The sequence below is a fragment of the Colletotrichum fructicola genome (assembly GCF_000319635.2).
Source record: "Colletotrichum fructicola Nara gc5 chromosome Unknown KSG_Nara_v1_contig05, whole genome shotgun sequence".
Taxonomy (NCBI): Eukaryota; Fungi; Ascomycota; class Sordariomycetes; order Glomerellales; family Glomerellaceae; genus Colletotrichum; species Colletotrichum fructicola.
Genome location: NW_027094055.1, coordinates 2552323 through 2572370, shown reverse-complemented (window position 1 = coordinate 2572370; position 20048 = coordinate 2552323). Strand labels below are relative to the sequence as shown.

At 54.5% G+C, this 20048-nt stretch overlaps 4 protein-coding genes across 4 annotated transcripts; 1 reads left to right on the top strand and 3 right to left on the bottom strand.

The window, feature by feature from the left end:
- Window positions 1-4044: 4044 nt before the first annotated feature.
- Window positions 4045-7168, bottom strand: pit1 (Sporulation protein kinase pit1; the record flags this gene model as incomplete). The annotated part of the gene is made up of 4 exons (XM_032035502.1): window positions 4045-6228; window positions 6290-6529; window positions 6586-6596; window positions 7000-7168. 4 exons carry the CDS (start codon window positions 7166-7168, stop codon window positions 4045-4047), a joined length of 2604 nt encoding a protein of 867 aa, XP_031885513.1.
- Window positions 7169-7275: 107 nt separating this feature from the next.
- Window positions 7276-7800, bottom strand: CGGC5_v009390 (uncharacterized protein; the record flags this gene model as incomplete). The annotated part of the gene is made up of 2 exons (XM_066152164.1): window positions 7276-7328; window positions 7611-7800. The coding sequence occupies 2 exons, from the start codon at window positions 7798-7800 to the stop codon at window positions 7276-7278; spliced, it is 243 nt and encodes an 80-aa protein (XP_066008526.1).
- A 4226-nt stretch (window positions 7801-12026) lies between these two features.
- On the bottom strand, window positions 12027-12514 carry CGGC5_v009389 (uncharacterized protein; the record flags this gene model as incomplete). Its single annotated transcript, XM_066152163.1, has 2 exons — window positions 12027-12143; window positions 12410-12514. The coding sequence occupies 2 exons, from the start codon at window positions 12512-12514 to the stop codon at window positions 12027-12029; spliced, it is 222 nt and encodes a 73-aa protein (XP_066008361.1).
- Window positions 12515-15589: 3075 nt separating this feature from the next.
- Window positions 15590-18074, top strand: ADE4 (Amidophosphoribosyltransferase; the record flags this gene model as incomplete). Its single annotated transcript, XM_066152162.1, has 13 exons — window positions 15590-15698; window positions 15769-15888; window positions 15932-15958; window positions 16015-16025; window positions 16081-16244; window positions 16299-16742; window positions 16850-17071; window positions 17133-17144; window positions 17200-17224; window positions 17276-17362; window positions 17420-17511; window positions 17567-17983; window positions 18041-18074. 13 exons carry the CDS (start codon window positions 15590-15592, stop codon window positions 18072-18074), a joined length of 1764 nt encoding a protein of 587 aa, XP_066008362.1.
- Between the last annotated feature and the right edge of the window lie 1974 nt (window positions 18075-20048).

The window sequence follows — 20048 nt, the reverse complement described above, 5'->3', positions numbered from 1 at the left end:
TGGCATGTCTCGCTTGCAAAAGGGCCAACGTACCTATCGTCGTCACTCATCACCTCAAAATGCCCGGGCACAGGAGTCTTTCCAGCATCTCGTCCGTCTTTAAATATCGCAGAACGCGTAGCCCATGACGAGCAACAGTCTCGTATTCCCATGCCAAGACACGCTGGAATACACTGACAGCTGTCGCTCCCTCGACAGTGCGCCGATTGCGTCCTCGTACAGACGCACGAAGGAAGAGGAGCCTATACAGTGGAGCTGCTTCGAAGCTCGGGCTTCAATGCCGAAAGACACGGGGCCGACGCCTTAGCAAGCAATCGCTCACCCACCGGGCAGCTCCATCGAGTGGTTCAGTCACGTAACACCGGTGGAGCAGAAAGACTCGTCTTGCCAAGGACTCACCCGTCACCACCAACATCGCAAATTTCAATCGTCTGTCTACGCAAGCGGCTAACGTGGCAGAAGGAGCAGTTGCCATTGATCTTCATCTGGTTGTCCAAGCGAACTTGCCCAGAACGGCCAATCATCAAGGCCCTATCGTAACAAGTATCCACCAGTCAACGGCTATCAACCCAAAAAAAAGAAGAGTTTTGCTATTCGGGCAGTGTCAGTTAGCTATCTGGGAAGTGTCCCCTGTAATTCGTGATTATAGAGAGAACGATAGAAGTCGTGATAGGGATAACGACGACGACGACAATAATAACGACGACGATAATAATAATAATAGACGATAGTAATAGATGATAATAACGATAAAAGCGAGAATAAAAAAATAGTCGCCTTAGAAATAGGCTACGGATTTACGTGTGCGTGAACACTGCCCGGACAGCCAAATAACACTGCCCGAATAGAAAACCAAAAAAGAATTTGCGACTAGGAGGAATCGAACTTCCATCTGCTCGGAACCAGTTGAGAGGCCACAACGAGCTATTCTAACCGTTAAACTACAGTCGCTTTTCGATGTTGAGGCTGCTCCGTATTGTGGGATATGGACTTCCCGACTCAGGGCATGGAAGTGGACAACCCACATCCAGGGCTCAGATGGGTCTCGCTAGCTTTAATCCTGCAGTAAAAGACCAAGTGGGACTTTGCCCGGTAGAAGTGCTAAACTGGCTAAGGTTGAATAGACTTCCGGCGAATAGTGTCAATGAAGTGACTGATCCGTTGGATGTCTGGATGTCTAGTGTCTAGGTCCTACTGACTGCAGCTGGCTTGTCTGCCTAGAGGGCACTGACTAGCAACCCCGGGCAGAACAGACGCCGGTATTGTTGTTCAGCAAACTTCCGTGAGACCCATGAGACTGAAGTATCACTGAAGGTAGATCTGCATAGACTTAGTGACCATGGCCCTGCTTGCCTGTCCCAGTTCTCAACGTTCATGGCATCTGACACTTACACGTTGCCATACTTCTCGTCGCCCCCCTGAGTCTTAGTTTCGTCAATCTAATCCGCTCTCTACTTGTCGTCTTAGCCACTACGATCGTGTATTTGCTATGGTTGTTTTCTCTCTGAGCCATACTTACATTCATTTCGTCGGTAAAACCCCGTTCTTCCTTAATGTAAACATATTGTCTATGCCTCGCTGTCTTCGATGTATTTGCTTCACTTGCCCTGAAAGTAAACATGAACACAGTAAAGGTTGAACAGCATGCACCTCAAGGGACTTACTGAAGAACTGTAGAAAGCCGATTACTCCTCCTAGCATCTCTTAAGTTGGAAATTCGAGGCCCAGCGATGACCCAGCAAAGCGTAGTCTGGGCCTCACATACAACAAGCTCGTTATCGTCTTCCCGCCTAGCTGCAAGGTCCCGAGGGGTTGAAATTGCAGGCCGGGACGAATCATGTGCTACTAGCCGTTCGTAGTGCAACCTCAATCTCGAGGCAGTTATCCGTATGTCGGCTGGAAATCGCGACATATCCTTTCACGCACACACAACAAGTGGGTGTTGCAAAAAAGCTGCTCGCATGTACCTGGCCGGTGTATCTGTGATGTACATTCATCCAGACCCGTTACATGTCAAGATGGCTAAATGGAACCAAATCCAACCCATCTGAACCCCGAAATGCTCAATCATCTTGTCGTTATGGTCCTCCCTGAACTGTCAAGTGGCTTAGTGGCTTGCCCGAGCGTTCTCACAGCCTGGACACAAGGAGAGAAGATCAAACAAGCCTCCCGTCAAGAAAAGAAAAGAAAAGAAAAGAAAAGAAGCATGGAAGCAAGCGAATCCTCGGTATTTAAACGCAAAGTCGTGACCAAAGACAGTCTCGATCCGAGCCGAACTAATCAAGTCCTCCAACACAACACAGTTGACGCGAAATCCAAGACAGCCTCACGACATCTCACGCTTCCTTTTCCATCACCCGCCAGAAGAAAGCATCTTCGGTTTGACCACAACCAACTACATCATCATCTTCCTCCAGAATAAGAACTAAACCGCCGTCTCGCAGCCCACCTCACATACACCAAGTCTCAAGCTGCTCGACAAATCGACACAACAAACCCACCCGGTTCAAACGTTCAATCAAAAGCAAACTCCTCTTCTCCCGAAAACACAACCCTATTCTTTCCGAGAGACATTCCCGCCAAAAAGCAAGATACATCTCGGAACCACCCGCGGAAGGAGGCTGAGACCCCTCTCAGCCACAAGAACTTCCCACCGATCCCACCCCCCCCTTCCTCCGTGTCCGCCTCACCTTCAGCATCAACGACTACATCATACCAAAGACCCAATCACCCTTTTCAAAAACTCCACAATGATCGTTTTCCGTCATCCCAACGCAGAAGAAACCTCCCGTTTCTTCTCTCATTCTCAATCCTGTTCGTGGGGCCATCTGAACCAACACAGCCACGCCCGCCCGTCGCCCGAAGTCTCCATCCTCCGGCCCCCAAAACCGGCCGCAGCAAACCTGGCCCGCCCGCCCGATCCTCCCGCCCCGTTCGTTTCCTTCGCCACGTTACAACACAGCTACCTACAGCTACACAAATCCTCCTGCATCCCGCGCGCGCTCCCACATGCAAGGACCATGCAGCACTCTAAATCCAGCGTCTAATTTCGTCTGAACCATGCCCTCAGCTTCATGCAGGCACCCGGTGGTCGGCGCTGACAATCTCTCAGCGGCCATCCCAGTATTGTGATTAAGCTTCACATCATGATTGCAAAAGAGAGGAAACGGTAGATGGGGGTCATGACAGTGGATAATCTCTTGGATGCCACCTATTATGTAAATAAGTTTGCGAGACTTTGAAAATCGTCCGCCTACATACAGTCCTGTCCTTCTGACTAGGTTCTTTTTGTTTTCCCCCGCCTCATCCGCGAAACCAAATAATAAAGAGCGTTTTCCAAGCAGCGAACCGCTGCTGGACTCAATACCGCCGTAAGTAGCTATAGACAGATACCCTAGTGTATACCATTTGCGTGGGGTATGCCCCTTGCGGTCCGCGTATGTGAGAAATATCCGTCAGGGCAATCTTTGGCCACATGGCTTTCCTTTCCCCGAATCTTCTGACGTGTCCAGCCCGCAGAGAATCTAGAAAATATCGTGCCTTTGTTTGCTTCCCTTAAAACAGAGAAAGATGTGTGACCATTGTTGTATTCCCTAACCACATGTTTTCCCTCCTAATCCCTTGGACCGTATTCTCTTTGTTGTACCAGATTGGGAGACTGCCACTCCTTGCCCGCGTGAGCCCTTGAAAACAAAAGAAATGTTGTCTTTGGTCGAGAGCGCCATCGGCTGCCCCGCCAGTCTATAGTATCGGGTATTTCGAAACAGATGAGTTGATAAACAGCAGAAGGAAATTGTGATGTGCGCGATAGCGAACGCAATGCCGCCTTGTGGTATCGAAGATATCGTAGAATAATCGAAATGCCACCCTGCTCCCAAACATTTGGGCGAAAGAAAATCGAAATCCGGTGTGAACATCGTCTTCGTCTGATGACGAGACTGATACGCCGGCCAACGCCAAACACCAGGCCCATGCATGTGAATACACAAGAAACTTTTGAGATGAAATCCCCGCGACCCTCTCAGAAAGCCTGCCAGTTGTCACCTAAAATCGGTTGCTGGCAGCCCAGATGCTTGCTGATGCCGAAGCAGCCCATTCGCTTTCCTCATACGGAGGCGTGGGCCACTTGTACTGGCTCTCAGCGCCGTGTGACTTCTTCAGGTCCAGTGGTTTGGGGGTGACTGCCTCGTGGTTCTCACCGAAGAGAACGCCGTTGCCGTTGGCTGAAGGTGACGGAGTGGGGTACGGGTTTGCCATCGCGAGGTTGTTGGCCATGTGTGGCTTTCCGTCCTTCTCGAGGCGCTTCATGGCTCGGTGTGTTGAGTTCAGAACCTCGTCCAGCAACTCGTCCTCCTCATCGGGCGCGTCGTAGTGCTGGACGCCTTGAACCGCCTGTGACCTGCGCGTGCGACTGGAGATGGGGCCGGTTCCACGAGCAGCACCCATGAGGTTGTCCACAGAGCGCGGCTGGTGCTGCGGCAGTGAGTGGTGCCTCTTCAGGGTGCTGTTGGGAGTGATCAGGTGTGCAGGGGGAACGGGCGCGTGGTCGCGGTTTTGCTGAACCTCTCTCAAGGCCTTGTCGAGCGGCTCGTAGATTTCGGCGGGCTTCGGCGGGGGAGTGGGCGTGTTGTCAATCACCATGGATGACCTGTTGCTGTTCCAGGGACCACAGCCGGCTTGAGCCTCGACATCATCGGAGTTCGGAGACATGGGGGCCTGGTGACGACCAGAAAAGCGGCGGGCACGTTTCCTGAGGTGGGAGAAGAAGCTCTCCTTATGGCCGTTGGGGGGCGAGGCGAGACCGCCGTTGCCGTTCAGGGCGCGCTCAGCTTGCTGACGGTGGATTTCGGCGTAATGGTTAGTGCTGGACGCAACCGACAACTGCCTGCCAATCTTCTTCTTCTCCTCAGCCTGGAGGTGGCGTTGGTTGCCGTTGGCGTACGAGTCGTTGTATCCGTTGCTGGCCTGGGCAGTAACGGCATCGGAGAGAGGGGAGATCGGGCGGATCGTGGGCAGTATCGGCATGGGGGCAACGTTCGACGGGCCATTTGTCCAGGTCGTGCGCTTGGACTGAGCAGGGCGGGTCTTGGCAACGGGAACTTCGTTGGTTGTCTGCGAGGGTACGGGGGAGGGTCTCGGGGTTGAGTCCTTGGAAACCGTTTGAGCGACGGCAACTTCTGCACTCTCTGAGCGACCGATGAGCGACTTTCTGAACCACGACGGCTTAGAAGCCGTGGGAGTCGACGAGTTCGAGTCCTTGCCGCGGCTGATGTCGGATTGCTTGCGACCGAGGATTCTCGAGGCGGATGACTTGGGCCGCAGAGGGTCAACGGCGTCAACGAAGTACTCGTGGGCAATGGCCTGTGTTGATGTCGGGCGCGTCTTGGGATCCCACATCAAGCACCACGTAACGAAATGGCTCAGGGAAGCAGGCCATTGCGGCGCCTGCAAGATCGTGTCCATGGCGTGGGGTGCCATCTTAGGGAATGAGAAACCCAACTTGCCGGCCAGTCTGGTACCTTCTCTCCACTCACCGCCGCCGACACGAGCTCCCTGCTTGTTGTACCAGTTTCCGGGGCTACCCATAATTTCACACACTCTCCAAACCTGATCGACTTCGTTACCACCAGGGAAGAGAGGCTTCAATGTGGCGATCTCGACGGCCATGGCGCCGACTGCCCAAATGTCGACGGGTGCCGAGTACTCGCCGGCACGCAGGAGTACTTCGGGGGCACGGTACCATCTCGTCGAAACGTACGTCGTGTAGGGCAGCTTGGAGTGGGTTTCGCGGGCAAGACCAAAGTCGGCAATCTTGACGGTGTAGTTCGGGGGAGTGGAGGGAGGCGTGACGAGGGCGGAATACCTGCGGAAGGAACCGACGGTGTCTTGGTGAGAAGAAGTGGACACCAGAATGTTCTCAGGCTTGATGTCGCGATGGAAAAAGTGGTGGGCGTGGATGTGCTCAAGACCCTGCATAATCTGGAAAAGAATGCTCTTGACACTGGCGTTGTCGAGACACTTGTGGTCGCGAGCCTTCATCAATTGGTACAGGTTACCCTCCATGTACTCCATGGCAATGTGCAGCTTCTTGCTGTAAGGGTCGAGGAAAATGTCAAGTGCGGGAACAAGGTGAGCGTGGTGAGGAAGGGTCTTCAAGAAGACGACCTCACGAAGCTCTAAGCATGGGGTGAAAGACTCGAAGGTCTTCTTCATGGTTTTGATGGCGACCTAGAAATGCAATCGTTACCATGTGTGCTGCAAGAACGAAGATCCATCTGCAGGTACTTACCACCGTACCGCGACGAGCCACGCTAGCACCTGCGCTACGGACTCTGGCGAGAACGACGCTGCCAAAACTACCATCGCCAATCTCCTTGAGAACCTCAAATCGATCTTCGAGAGCCATGTTGTTGGCAGAATGAGATGACGACCCTCGATGGGTCAAATCGTGTGCGACCGTCATTTTGTCTGTGTGCGTGGGGGGATATGATCGTTGAGTCCAGTCAAGATCCTCGTGATGACGGTGTTTCTGAGGCGAGTCAGCTGGTCAAGGCCGCTTCGTAGGCGTCTTGCCCTAGACCGTACCAATGCTGTGCCTGCTTAGGAGGAGCTCTGTGCAAGAGCAAGATGCGAGTTCTGTAGCATTCAGACCGGTCTGATTTTCGAGTCGATGTTGTATGGTATGTTGTTGTATGTAGAGTTGTTGGTGGTGGAGGTGGATTGTTGTAGATGTTGTAGAGTAAGGAAATGGTATGCGAGTGTTGTTTGTGGGTGATGGTTGGAACCGTAGAAGTTGGATATAGAAAAGGCGCGAAAAGAAGTGACTGGGATAAACCAAGAGAGCGAAACCAGATGAAGGAGAGGAGACTCGAGAGGGACGAGCAAAGTCAGGAGGTGGTCGATATTATTAAAAGGGCCAGGTAAGGGTCCAGGGGTGGGAATGGAGCTAGAACCAGTCGATCGGGGATGGATCCTCAGGCGTGGATGTTCAGAGGGTACGATATTCTTGGAGGCGTGGGTCGAGATTGCGATGATGAGGAAGCGACCCTAGGAGAGGAGGGATTGGCGACGGGGACAAGGTCGACGTCGTTTCCTTGCACTGTTGGTTGTCCTTGGGGAGCGCGGTATCCGTATGCTTGATGTCGAGATTGAAATTGAGATTGAGCATGAAGGCGGGAGCGAGATGTTGTATGTGCGATGTGCTTGGGTGCATACACTGCCGGTGCAGGTGCTGGTGCATGTACCTGGTTATGGAGACGCAGTCCGACCAGAGCGTTAGGCGACGGGTGATGCTTGCACTAAGGTATCCGTCTTTTGGCGGGGAGCAGCTGTGTCGCAAAAGAGCGTTAATAAAAAAAAAAAAATTGAGGGTAGACCAGGAGGGGCAGGTTCAAGGAAAGAGAGTGTGCGAGAGGGGAGGAGCGAAGCGAGAAGGGAGAGGGCGGGCGAGGGAGGCCGTGAGAGCAAGTGAGAGGCAGACCAGCAGAGAGGACTGGGATGGGGATGGGCGGCGATGGGTACGGGTGTGTGCTTGGAGAGCGGCGAGCCAGAGAGAAGAGAGGCCGGGAGTGAGAGAGACGAAGGACAGCGAGAGATGGAAACCCACTTACGATCCAGCGAGAGTGATTCACCATGGGCCGCGTCGGGATGGGCGAAGGACGAGGGCCTGAAGCGAGGGCGAGGGAGGGCAATGAGAGAAAGAGAGGTCGATTGATTGACTGAACGGTTGATAAAATGGAGCGAGGAGCCGGCCACTATGCCATCGACGACTCGAAGGTGACCGGGGCCCGTTCTTAGCATGAATGAATGAATCTGGGGGGGTGAGAAAACCAGAGAGGAAGCGTAGGGGAAGGGACGGAGCTGTCGTCGATAGGGGCCCAATTTCGCTAATGATCCCGGGGGGCGGGCAGTCGTGCCTTTTTTTTTTTTTTTTTTTTTTCCTCTTCCTGCCCTCCTTCTCTCCTGTCCGTCTCTGCCCTTTTACTTTGGCGGGCGAGGGCCAATTTGCGCTGGGGGTGGGTGGATGGTGGGCAAGTCTTGTCCAGGGGAGGGGGGCGTGGTCTGGGTGTCTGGTCTAGGAGTCTGGGACCTGGCAAGCCTGCGAGACAAGGGTCAGGATGTCTGGAAAGTGAAGTGACTGCGAGAGAGTGAGAGACTGAGAAGGTGTGTGTATGTGCGCGCGCGTGTTCCAGAGAGAGGTACCTTTTTCCCTTGCCGGTGCTGCGAGGTACAAGCGCTCACTGTGAGAGTCTGTAAGTACCTTTTTTCCGTGTGTAAGTCTTGCACAGCGTCGCAGACAGAACAAGAAATAAAAATAAGATAAAAACGATTATGGTGGGATGCAGGGCCGACCTTGGTAAGATTACCCAGGTATGTTCGGACGTTGGTTCAGGCGTCTGTCTTCCCGCCCGCCGTGTGTAGTGTGAGTTCGATGTGGTGTGCAATGGCGTACTACGCGTAGCGCAGCTCGTTCGGTTTTGCTAATGCAAATTTCAACAGGAACAAGTTCAAAGTTTGGGGATCGCTGCGGCATAGATTGGCTTTATTGAATTATAATCCTGCTGGTTTCCCGCCGTCAGCGAGCTGTCTGTTGTGTCTGTTCATTCGTCTCCGACATAGCGACACTCATCGTGCCCACTCCTGCACCTCTCTGTTCCTCTTGATTGACGGACGGTTGGACGGGACGACGAGGGTGCTCATGCATTTGCAGCTCCTCTCCCCAAGTCCAGTCCAATCCAAGTTGATGGGACGTGACTTGATGGGGCGGCGTCGCTGCTTGATGAACTGGCACAACCCGACTGAGTATCGACGTCCGGGGCGGTCGGCAGTGATGGCCCAGAAACGCTGCCTCGACTGCCCGAAAGAGCTTGGTCTGCGTCCCCATCAGTCACTCGCCCAGAGATCATGTACCTGTTCAAGGCACCATGCAATGTGCTGTACGGATACTGCGTTGCCATCGACATGGGATAACGCGTTGCAATCTGCACCAGTAGCTTCATCGGCAACATCAGCAAAAATTAAAGACCGCGCCAGGCACAGCGCAGCAGGCGGTGGCAACCGGTCTTTCTGTCAGCATCATCAACAACATCAAAACAGAACTGCATCAACACTAGAGGAAGGAATGACATGATGCACCGCCAAAAGACTCGGTCCGTCAGCCCAGGCGAGGGGAACGAACGGACCGCGGGTCACGACGCGACTAGGGACCGGGGGGGCACGAGCTGTTGACGCCGTTGGACGAGGCTTCTGACCGGCGTGCTGGGATCAATTCGCAAGCTGGGATTGGTGTATATTTGGGCGAGGTGCGTGCAAGAAAATGTGCGCAGCAATGCGTGCTGTGTTGTCTCTTGTGTTGACTTGTGTTTGGCCGGCCGTGATATGCCAACACAACAGCCGACAGGGAAAGTGCAAGCTGAACCAATGTATTCATCTGGCCCTTATCCGCACCGCTGTTTACCGCGTACCTCGCCACAAATACTGCCTTGCAGACACCCGACACCGTTCCTGACGGTTCGCACAGGGCATGACGGAGTACCCTCTGGAGATGGACCCCGTCCAGGGAATCCTGCAGCCCTATTCGAGGAGCTTTGCTGGAGACCAGCCGGGACGGGGTTTGTGGCCTGGTGAATGATGCGCTCCAGGAAACGGCTGGTATTTTGTGCGTAGGTACTCCGTACGGATCGCTGCTTACGATTATGCCTCGTCGTGACATGCCCTGTCAATACTGATGATGTTGCGTCTGGGGCTGGCATACGTACGCCGTCTGTCGGTCCCTTTTGATTGACGGGTATGTGAGGAGACCCTTGAGAACTTAGCAACGTCCGAGGCAGGGGACCAGGAGGAGAACAATGCTGCCGAGCACAAAGTGACGGGCCACTGGGATGTAGCAGGCACGAAGGCCATCCAGCCTTGCCGTGGGAGACGAGACGACGCAGTTTCCATGCCGTCTGTGAGCAGGCCGGCTCTGCGAGCAGAAACCAGCCAGAGGCAGCCCTGAGTCCTGCAGAAAGGCTGTCAGTGTCAGGTTGGCCGCTGTTCAGCGCATAAAGCCCCGTTTCCACGTCACTCAATACGAAGGCCAGGAGAAAAGGGGGACCTGGCCTGGTGCAGTGAACTTGCTGCTCATCACCAATGCGCTGGGCCGGGGAGTCGCTGACGGCGGGAATGATCAGAGGGGTCCCGTCCGAATTCCAGCACGGTCGTGGATCGAAAAGTCGGCCAGTGTCAATGTGCACCTCCCCTCCCGACGTTTCCATCCCCCAAATTGTCATATCAAGCCATGGAACTGAGCCAAGTGAGTGTTTCTGGTGATTGATGTTCGCAGCATCGCAATCACATCAACGAAGGCCAGAAAGATTGGGAAAAGGGGGTCGAACACTCGGGGAAGGTGGAAAGTGGATGCAGCTCATGTCCGTCCGTTTGGTGCTGGGTAGGGTCGGCGCGTTCTCCATCCTGATGTGACTTCAGGCAATCAACCATTAGTTCATGTCGTGTCGTTTGCTTGTTCCATTGGTACGTACTGCTTCATCTTGGAAGCACGCGGCGTTGACGCGACCAAGCCGCGCTCAGGGCTCAGGAGCTCAAGAACCAGAGTTGAACTTGAGCTGTTGCAGTTGCAGTTGCAGTTTCCAACCAAGTATTGCGTCGAGAACCTGAGCTACACTAGAGCTGGAAGAGAGTAGCTAGCTTTCTGCCCCCGTATTCCAGAGCCACTGGCGACGAGCTAGAGACACAAGACAGTACGTTCCCCCAGTTACTTTCCCAGTCGGTGCTCACCATTGAGAGGCGGCTGGCACGACGAATGCAAAAGAGGGAAGAAGCAAGGGGATGATGGAAATTGACCACGCCAGCCAGTCGATCAGCCGGGGACCCGGCGCCACTTCAGAGGCCTAAAGCCTGAGGCCAATCAGCCGGAGCCCAACCTTGATGTTGGAGGTTGGGAGCGTGGGACGGTGGAACTGACGCCACAAACTACCAGCGACACCAACTTCTGCCTGGCGGTATAAAGTGCCAGTTTGCTCGCTCGTCTTTGTGCATTCACAGCATGGCATGGCATAACATAGCATGAAGAGGCGACCACAAATCCATGATGGTGTGCCCGCTGGTTTTGAATGTGCGTCTGCAGCCGCCAGAAAACGAGAAACCGTAGCAAACGCCCTTTAAGGCCGTTTATGCCGGGCCCGTGTGCCCGACTAATGGCAGCCTTGCTTGGATGTTCAGGTACCGGAGCACATCTTTCCCATTCGGTACGCAGCGAGGTAGTCGGTACGGGCGGTACCTGGCTACCCTTGCATTGGGGGTGGTAGCTACTCAATGGGCAGCTGCCGCATCAGCACCGTCGGCATCGGTGGATGCTTGGTGCCAGGGCCCAGGGGCAGAGAAGGCGAATGGAAGCATCCGAATGGTGGGGAGTGACATGAAGAGGAGTCGGTCGTCGGCGACCCAGCCTTCGGGGGCCCAGAAGAGACAGAGTACCGTAGCGTCCGTCGCAGAGCCATTGTAGCAGCCGCGATAGCAGCAGGATAACCGCGAAACGAACTTGGTGTTCCCCGTTCACAGTGACGACCGGGACCTGAGATGCTGGCATGGCTGGCGCGGACATGGGAACAAATCTCCTGGTGATGTATCCGCGGGTATTGCAAAGAACGTGGCCTGCGAATCCCATTTCGTCGCCGGGGGAAAACGTGGAAGTCCACCCTACAGGCTGGGACTGGCACCGCAGTAATCGTGTTAGCGTTTATGGTCGCTCCCGCCGTTTCATGTCCCGCCAGCAGGCCCTAGATTAGACCTCAGACATGCCCGAGATCTCGAATGAACCTGTCCACAGTTTGTCACCTCGGAGGAAAAGAGAAAAAAATAAAAATCAAACGTCCTCAAGACCTTGAAGCGGAGCACATACTTTATTGGTACCCGCTGCTTGTTCTTGCCGTCTCTTTTTCGCAATTCACGTTGCGACGTTGCCTGTGCTGCTGCAACCTTGGCTCGGGGCCTGCGGAACGGCCCTGATGAGCCTTGCCTGGAGGTTTTCACTGGCCGTCGATGGTGAATTGCAGTGAAAGATGACGGTGATGCTGTAGCGTAGGAAGTGGTGCCGGGGAGCGCGTCCGGGTCTGAGCCATGGCAAATCCGCCTCTTGTCTCATCCTACAAGAGGAGCGAGATCAGGTCCGGCTCGTCATGAGGAGCAGATGTGTGAAGATCCGAAGTCCATCGCCGGTGCGGGACGTCACATACTGACATCAGCCGAAACGGTGGTCGCTGAAGGCCTCGGTGAATGGCACCAGCTGGATTCCTACGTCGTCGTCGACAGACGAAAGTCTGAAAAGGTAGCGACTTGCCAGAGGAGTCGCGTCACAGTGGGCACGGGCATTACTGAGGAACGAGACAGTGACAAGAAAAACAGGCCTTACTGCGTAGAACTGGACCCAGGCCCGGTGGCTCCTTCGCACCACATCCCAGGCCAACAAGGGCGTTGATTTGCTGTTGGCGACGCGGAAGGCGGGAGAGCCCAGCATTCCCAGCTGCTTGGTCTTAACTTGATCACCCAGGGACCATGATGAAACACGGCGGGGAGGTTTGCGGGCAGCGGGAGGAGCAGTCAGTCTTCGTACCTGCCTTAGAGCGACGACGATAGACTGGATGATGATGACATGCCATGACGAGGTTACCTTGGTCGGTCGGCAAGTCAGGTCGGATCAAGTCAAAGTTGAGTCAAGGCAGGTGGGCAGGTCGGGTGCCTTCCATCGGGCACACATGATGGAAAGCGCTGCCGAAGGATTCTCACGGTAAGGTCGGTAGCTGCTCTCCCATCTAGCCTGAAAGGGCAATGAGCTGCTGTGGACAACAGCAGCTTCCAAGTTCTTGTGATGTGCCGTGCTGCCAGTGAGTACCTTCCTCCGGGCCTCCGGGCCTGGGAAGGGCAGAGCAGGGATTGGGGAAGGTGCTTCCAAGCTCCTGCCATTTGAGAAGCCACCAACCACGTCCATCGCCTTCCTAGGGAGGTGCGGATACAACGAACGAATATGTGACTTCACCAAGTCCCAAATGTCATTGAAGTTTGAGCCTGATGTCGCACTGTAGCTGTGAAGTCAATCTCGTCTGTCCTCCAATCGAAGTCACAGGCCGCTCGCTTCATATGAGACGACTAGCCTCGCTTTCTTTTCTCCGAATGCCAGACGGCGACATGGACGCCACGAGCCGATGGGAAATCCCCCCGACCACGGGCAAAGGCAGAAACTGTATTTGCGGCCGAGGCAACGTGGGAATGGGTTCGCCAAGAAGAGGGTCGACACCCAACCTCAACAACAGCCCTGTGCCGCAGGTGCTGTCGATTCGTCGAATGCTTCGAAGCTCAATCAAGCTCGTCCCGAACACGGGGAGCCGGAACAGAGGATGGAGCTGTTCCCCCTTCCCGCCCCTCGCCTCGCCGCCGTCTCCTCCTTTCGTCCCGCCGGGATTGAAATTTTCTGGAACACGGGGCATTCGTGATGATTTGGGAAATCTCACCGGTGACCATGCCAACCGACGGGGCAGAGATGCAAAGACGGACCTGCTCCCGCTCCCGCTCCCATTTTGACGCGATGACAAAAAGTCCAAACCAGCAGCTTGTCGCAACGTGACAATCAGTGGAGTGGCCCGACCCCGAACGATACACTGCAATCCGCCGCAACCTACCGAGAATTATGATCGATTTTGCCTGGGGCCCATCAGTGGAAGACGTCTGGAACATGTTGTTGCATGCACCTTCTGCAACAGACCCCCGTCTTCCCCCTCTCTGATGCTTCTGCGAGATTTCTGGTCGTCCAGAGCCACAAGACAACCGGGCTTAGAGCTTGGGCTAGCTTGTCGTCTGGCTGGGCTTGACGTTGTTTGGGACGATCTGGCTCCATTCTCGGGTGTTAAGTTGGATACATACTTTATGCCGTGATTTGGCTTGATGTCACTCATATGCCAAGCACAACCTACATGATGGGAATCAGGGTGTCAAGGTGATGGCAGCAACACCAACGACTGTTGAAGCAAGCAGAACCACCCTCCAACCGTGTTGCAGCGCCGTAACGCCCTCTGGCAGCCGCTCGCTGCCTCTCGCTCAAAGCAGCTTGTCCTCTCTCTATCCCAGGGAAATGATGTTTGCTGACCCCCGCCCACCGAATGTCCTTTTTCATCCAGTTTCCCCTCCCCCTCCCCCTCACCTAATTCCACGGGTCTTTCCTTAGATTAGGGCCCAAATAGGATCAGGCATCCTTGAAATGGAGCTTTGATGAAGGAAGACGGTGATCGACAAGCCACGAGGGACGTGAACGTTAGACACCACGTCCAACACGCTTCCACTAAGCTGTTTCACGGATCCACTGAATGCATAAGATCTACGATGCACAAATCTCTATCCCAATATCCGAGCATCATTTGTATGGAATTATCCGGGTTCTTTGGCTCAAACGGTTGCTTAGTCTTCTCATGATGCCTTCTTTGATACAGCTGCTTGATAAAATGATACGCAACTTAGGCCTGTTTTGGAGACCTCCTTGCAGGAAAGCCAACAAGTCTTGGATGGCCCTGTTTTGACACAGGTGCTGTCATAAGGGCCTTGCGTTACCTCTCCCGTTATTGGGAGGATGGCATCGCAAGGGCGATGTCTCTGATGTCGCCAGCCTTGCTGAGATATCTAAGCCGTCGTCAGCTTTACTGCCCCTTGCCTCGTTAGTTGCCTCGATGCGACCTCTTTCCTGCGATCTGATGACTCGACCAGTTGATCTGAGACTTGCATACAAGTGGCAGGTCATGACAGCATTTCACCCACACTCTAGCCCTGCCGCTGAGCAAGATGGTGGCTCGGTCCGACACTCTTATCTTTAGAGAACATATGTCACAGGGCCATTCATCTTCAATACCTGCATCAACAGTGCCCCTTTGCTCTTTCGGCCACTAATACATCTTCTTTGCATGGCCGATAACTCCAAAAGTCCTGCTCATGCAGCCATTGGTGGCTGCACCCTCAGACGCAAGTCTTTTCCAGCCTAGCATCGCCGTACCACGTGGCAACCATCACATGGACCTGCCCTTTCCTGCACGCCCCTCGCAATCGAAGTCCGGAATGCATCGGTCTTTCAGAACTGCAAGTAGCCGGCCGCCAGCCAGCGACCCGGGCCCGATAAGACGGGCTGGCTAATCGATAAGGTTGCTGCGTCTCTCTGTTCGGGACGTTAAGGTAGCTGGGACCCTTAAAGTTTCCGATCGCCAACCGTTTGGGAGCGCCGATAACCGGCCCCATTTTATTTTTTATGTGCGCTTGTCCGTGTGCCGCGCAGGAATTTTCGACCGTCGCGACGTCTTCTCTCTTGTTTTCCCTTTCTCTCTTGGAGCTGTATCGTTCCCTCGCAAGAGCTTTTCTTCCCAGACAAGCCCTCGCGAGCTCCTTCTCGACCGTCGAAGTGAATCGCAGGCCTCGACGTTTTCGAATTCACCTGTCCGAATCGCCGTCCCCCGCGTTTTCGAGCGAGCAACCCCCAGCGTGGACCCTGTTCCGCTGCTAAAATACCCCGCCATCGGATACCCCGCCGAAGCTATCACGACCACCCGAACTCGACAAAATGTGTGGAATCAGTGGCATTTGCATGGGTCATTATGACCGTGACGACGAAGACGGTTCTTGCGACGCCGCTCAGGACCTCCACGAGTCCCTTTACTATCTGCAGCACCGTCGGTCTCCTCCTTCCTAACCGACTGGCTTTCCCCACGGTCACGAAACTGACATGAGTGGTCGCAATAGGTGGTCAGGATGCGGCAGGAATCGCCGTCTGTTCTGAAGGCGGAAGGATATACTCGTGCAAGGACAACGGAATGGCCTCCAAAGTGTTCAACGACGGCAAGAGAGTCGTCGATCTCCACGGTTGGATGGGAATCTCTCACCTGAGATACCCCACGGCGGGAAGCTCGAGCAAAGCGGAGGCGCAGCCATTGTGAGTTTCCATGAATACGAACGAGGTCAACTATCTCTAACTTCATGCGCCTACAGCTACGTCAACTGTAAGATTGGAAACTACATGAAGTTGCGAACTTTGCTAACCTCACTCGCCAACAGCTCCGTAAATCACTCCCTCCCGATCAATCTGTTTCCCAGTCTCGACTATCCCCCTCTTCACAATGCAAACTCACTCCGGATGCCTCGGGACATCTGCTGACATCAGCAAGGTATGGAATTTGCTTGTCGCACAATGGCAACCTGATCAACGCCGCTGAGCTTCGGTGAGTATTCGCACACTTGATGAAGATGCTGCAGTAATGCTTACGTCTCGAAAGTGAATATCTCGACAAGACGGCGCACCGCCACGTCAACACCAGCTCCGACTCCGAACTCATGCTGTCCATCTTCGCCAACGAACTCAACGAGACCGGAAAGGCCCGTATCAACGAGATTGATCTCTTCAGTGCGCTCGAGCGCACTTACAAGCGCTGCCGCGGCGCATGGGCTGCTGTTGTCATGATTGCCGGCTACGGCATCTGCGGCTTCAGAGATCCCGATGGCATCAGACCTTTGGTGTGGGGCCGCCGGCCCTCTGCTACCCTGGAGGGAGCTTACGATTACATGCTGGCCTCCGAGTCTGTCGCCCTCCGCCAGCTGGGCTTCCGGGACATCACAAACGTCCTGCCAGGCCAGGCCGTCCTCTTCAAGAAGGGGTCGACCCCTGTGTTGACGCAAATTCAGGAGCCTGCGGGATATACGCCGGATGTCTTTGAATATGTGTAAGTGATTGTGTTTCTGCTTATCCTTGGGGCTTGTTTGCCTCCAGGGCACTGCTGCCCCACCCTGCGGGCTGTGGAAGGAAACCAAGAAGCTGACTCAGTACCAGCTACTTTGCGCGCCCAGACAGCGAGATCGACGGTATCTCTGTTCACAAGTCAAGAGAAAACCAGGGCATCAAGCTGGCAGACAAGATCAAGAGAACGCTTGGTGAAGAGGCCCTGAAGGAAATTGACGTTGTTATTCCTATCCCAGAAACATCAAACACGGCAGCTGCAGCCCTGGCAACAAGGCTTAACAAGCCCTTCTCCAGCGGTTTTGTGAAGAACAGGTATATTCCTCCTTTCCATGTTGAATTCGCAATAGAGTTGGTGCTGACAAGGTCGAATTAGATATGTCTTTAGGTACGTGAACTCACGAACACAGCAATCAAGCATGGGCTGACAAGGGGACAATAAGAACCTTCATTATGCCTGGTCAAAGCGTATGACATTCGTTTTGAGCTGGTGTTGGAAGCAGAACTGACATCCAATAGGTCCGCCAAAAGAGCGTGCGGCGCAAGCTTAGCACTATTGAATCAGAATTCAAGGACAAGTGTGTGTTGTTGGTAGATGACAGTATTGTATGTCGAGCGGTCGTCTCCCACTCAAGACAATGCTGATGTTTTGGATCCCCACAGGTGCGAGGAACCACTAGTCAGGAGATTGTCCTCATGGCCCGTGAAGCCGGTGCCAAGAAGGTCATTTTCTCCAGCTCAAGCCCAGAGATTCTGTAAGGCTCAATTGTTGGTGTCGCCAGTTGGAAAACACACTAACAGATTGGACAGGCACGAGCATCTCTACGGCATCGACCTGGCGAGTAAGAAGGACCTTATTGCCCACGGAAAGACCACCGACGAGATCGCAGCGCACATCGGCGCCGACAAGGTCATCTACCAGGACCTCAAGGACCTCATCGCTGCCTGCGCCGAGCTGTCTCCCCGCGATCCCACAACGCAGAACTTCGAAGTCGGTGTCTTCAACGGCTGCTACGTCACCCCCATCCCCGAGGGCTACCTGGAGCATCTCAGCGAACTCCGCAGTGGCAACAAGAAGCGGAAGCATCGGGGACCGCTTGTGGCCAGCAGCGGCCCCACGCTCGACGCCCCCGCGGATGCCCCTGCTGCGAAGGCGGCCAACATCAATGGATTGGCTTCCCGTGCACGCGCTGAGCCGCGATCTCCTGGAAGGAGCGCAGACATTGGGTACGTTGATTCTTGGCCTCGTTATCGCATTGGTGCATCTCTAACATTGAATGTCAGAATCCACAACGTCGCAGGTGAAGAGGAAAACTAGACAGGAAGATGCTCACGCAGAACCACTTAAAACAGAGCAGAGATGGTCATTCAACAAAACAAAAAATAGACGAGGCGTTGCGGCAGGTAGGGAATCATCGTTTGCATTATCGCCTCTGAGGAATGAGTCGCTTGGAGTACTATTCCCGCTTGGTCTGGCATCTACGACAGCTGCACACGATCATGTTGCACATAGCCCATAGAGAGTGACGAGAATTGACCATCTCGCGTTGGCTTTCTGCTCCACTTCTTTGTTTCGACTATCAACGTCCCGATAATGGCATGCCAGCAGAGGATGGCCTGCATAAAACAACGGAATATTCGGTTTGATTCATATGTGAAGGCCGCATGGATCCAGGCATGGCCGTAGAAGAGGGTGCCCCACATGAGCATAGGCGTTATGTTATGCGTGAGAAGCACCGGAGGATCCTCACTCTCTTCCTCAGCCAAGTCGGCGCCGCAACGGGCACAACGGTGCAGAACGGTGGTGGAACACATTGGCGCCCAACACTATCGACTAACGGACCAACGCCGTCGCCGTCGAGGATCGCTCGAGATCGGAGCGTTTAGGCCGTCGGTCGACTCCTCTCGTTCCCACTGCTGAACCCAGCGTCGCAAGCCGTGATGTAGCGGCGCACGGCTCTCTCGTCCCGCGATTCATATTTCAGCCTTCATCCCAGGCCGGCCCATGAAGCGGAACCTGCTCCAAAAAGAAAATCATTCAACCGGGGTGCGGGCTTCGAAGGAGAGAGCAGCCAGCCAACCGGCACATCCGCGGTGCAAGCGCATTTGGAATGACAGCCAAAGGTGGGGTTCTTGGGACAGGGAAACGTCTGTGCAGAAATACGGACCGGCAAGATGAGAAGAAGTGAGGGAAGCCAAAAAAGTTATCATCCACCACCCCTGGTGATTCGTGAAGTTGAGTGCATGACAAGGGGACCTGCAAAATGACCAGCGTCGGGGATCTCTGGTGCCCATCTTCCAGCCTTGGCGCAGCGGCACAAGAAAGAAAACAGCAGGAACGGCGGTAGCTCTCCATTTTGACGCCCCCATCGGCTGCTTCGACCTGGTCCGCGGGCCCTTCTGCGTCCGGTCAAGACCAATAAATCACCCAGTCAGGAGGATCTCGTCCAGGGCGGCTGGCCTTCTTGGACGGTTGTTTGGGCGGTCATGGGCATGAGCTTGAGCAAGGGGGGTGCCTACCTAGCAGGTGAGGCGGCATAGGCATGGCGCTGTCCTGTGCTGGGTTCATGGCTGGCGGCGCTATGCAAAGCTCAGGAGCGGCTTTATGCTTCTAGGTAGCCTCTTGGTAGAGGTCCCTTGGGTTTGCCCGCCTGTTCCCCGCGCCTCGAGTAGGGGAAGATATGCCGCCAAATTGCCCATGCGACGCGTGCATCAGCGCCCAAAATGCTGACGGGCAACCGCATGAATTTGCGAAAATTCAGGCGGGTGAATTTCCAATTCCCCAGATGCACTCGGTGCCGCGTTTTGGACCGTGTTTCCAGGGTCCTCCGGAGGTTAACCACCTTCCATCAACTGAGGTTGTGGCCGCACCATCACGGCGACTTGACACCACCAAATCTTGCCCCTCCTCACCACCCTACCCTGTTCCGCTGAGATACAAACAACCATGCCGTTTGAATATGTTGGGGGCTGGTTTAATATGCCCTGCCGCCTTCGAATATTACCGTTACAAGGGGGGAGTGCTCAGAGCTATGGCCCTCGTTTTCGATTACAACTGAAGGCAAAGGAAGAGGTGGACTCTGGGTCGGTTCTGTTTCCACCCCCTTTTTTCCGTAATGGGGGGACGTGCGTGCGTGCTGCCGGGCTTCTCTGCGTCTCGTGGAAACAGTCAGGGCCCCAATTCGAAGGGTGCGCATGGGCTGCGACGACGCGTAAACGAGTTTTTCTGGAAGCTCTTGGCCGTGCTTCCACGGCCGGGGGTCGATGCGAACCCCTGCCGTCTCAAAGTCCG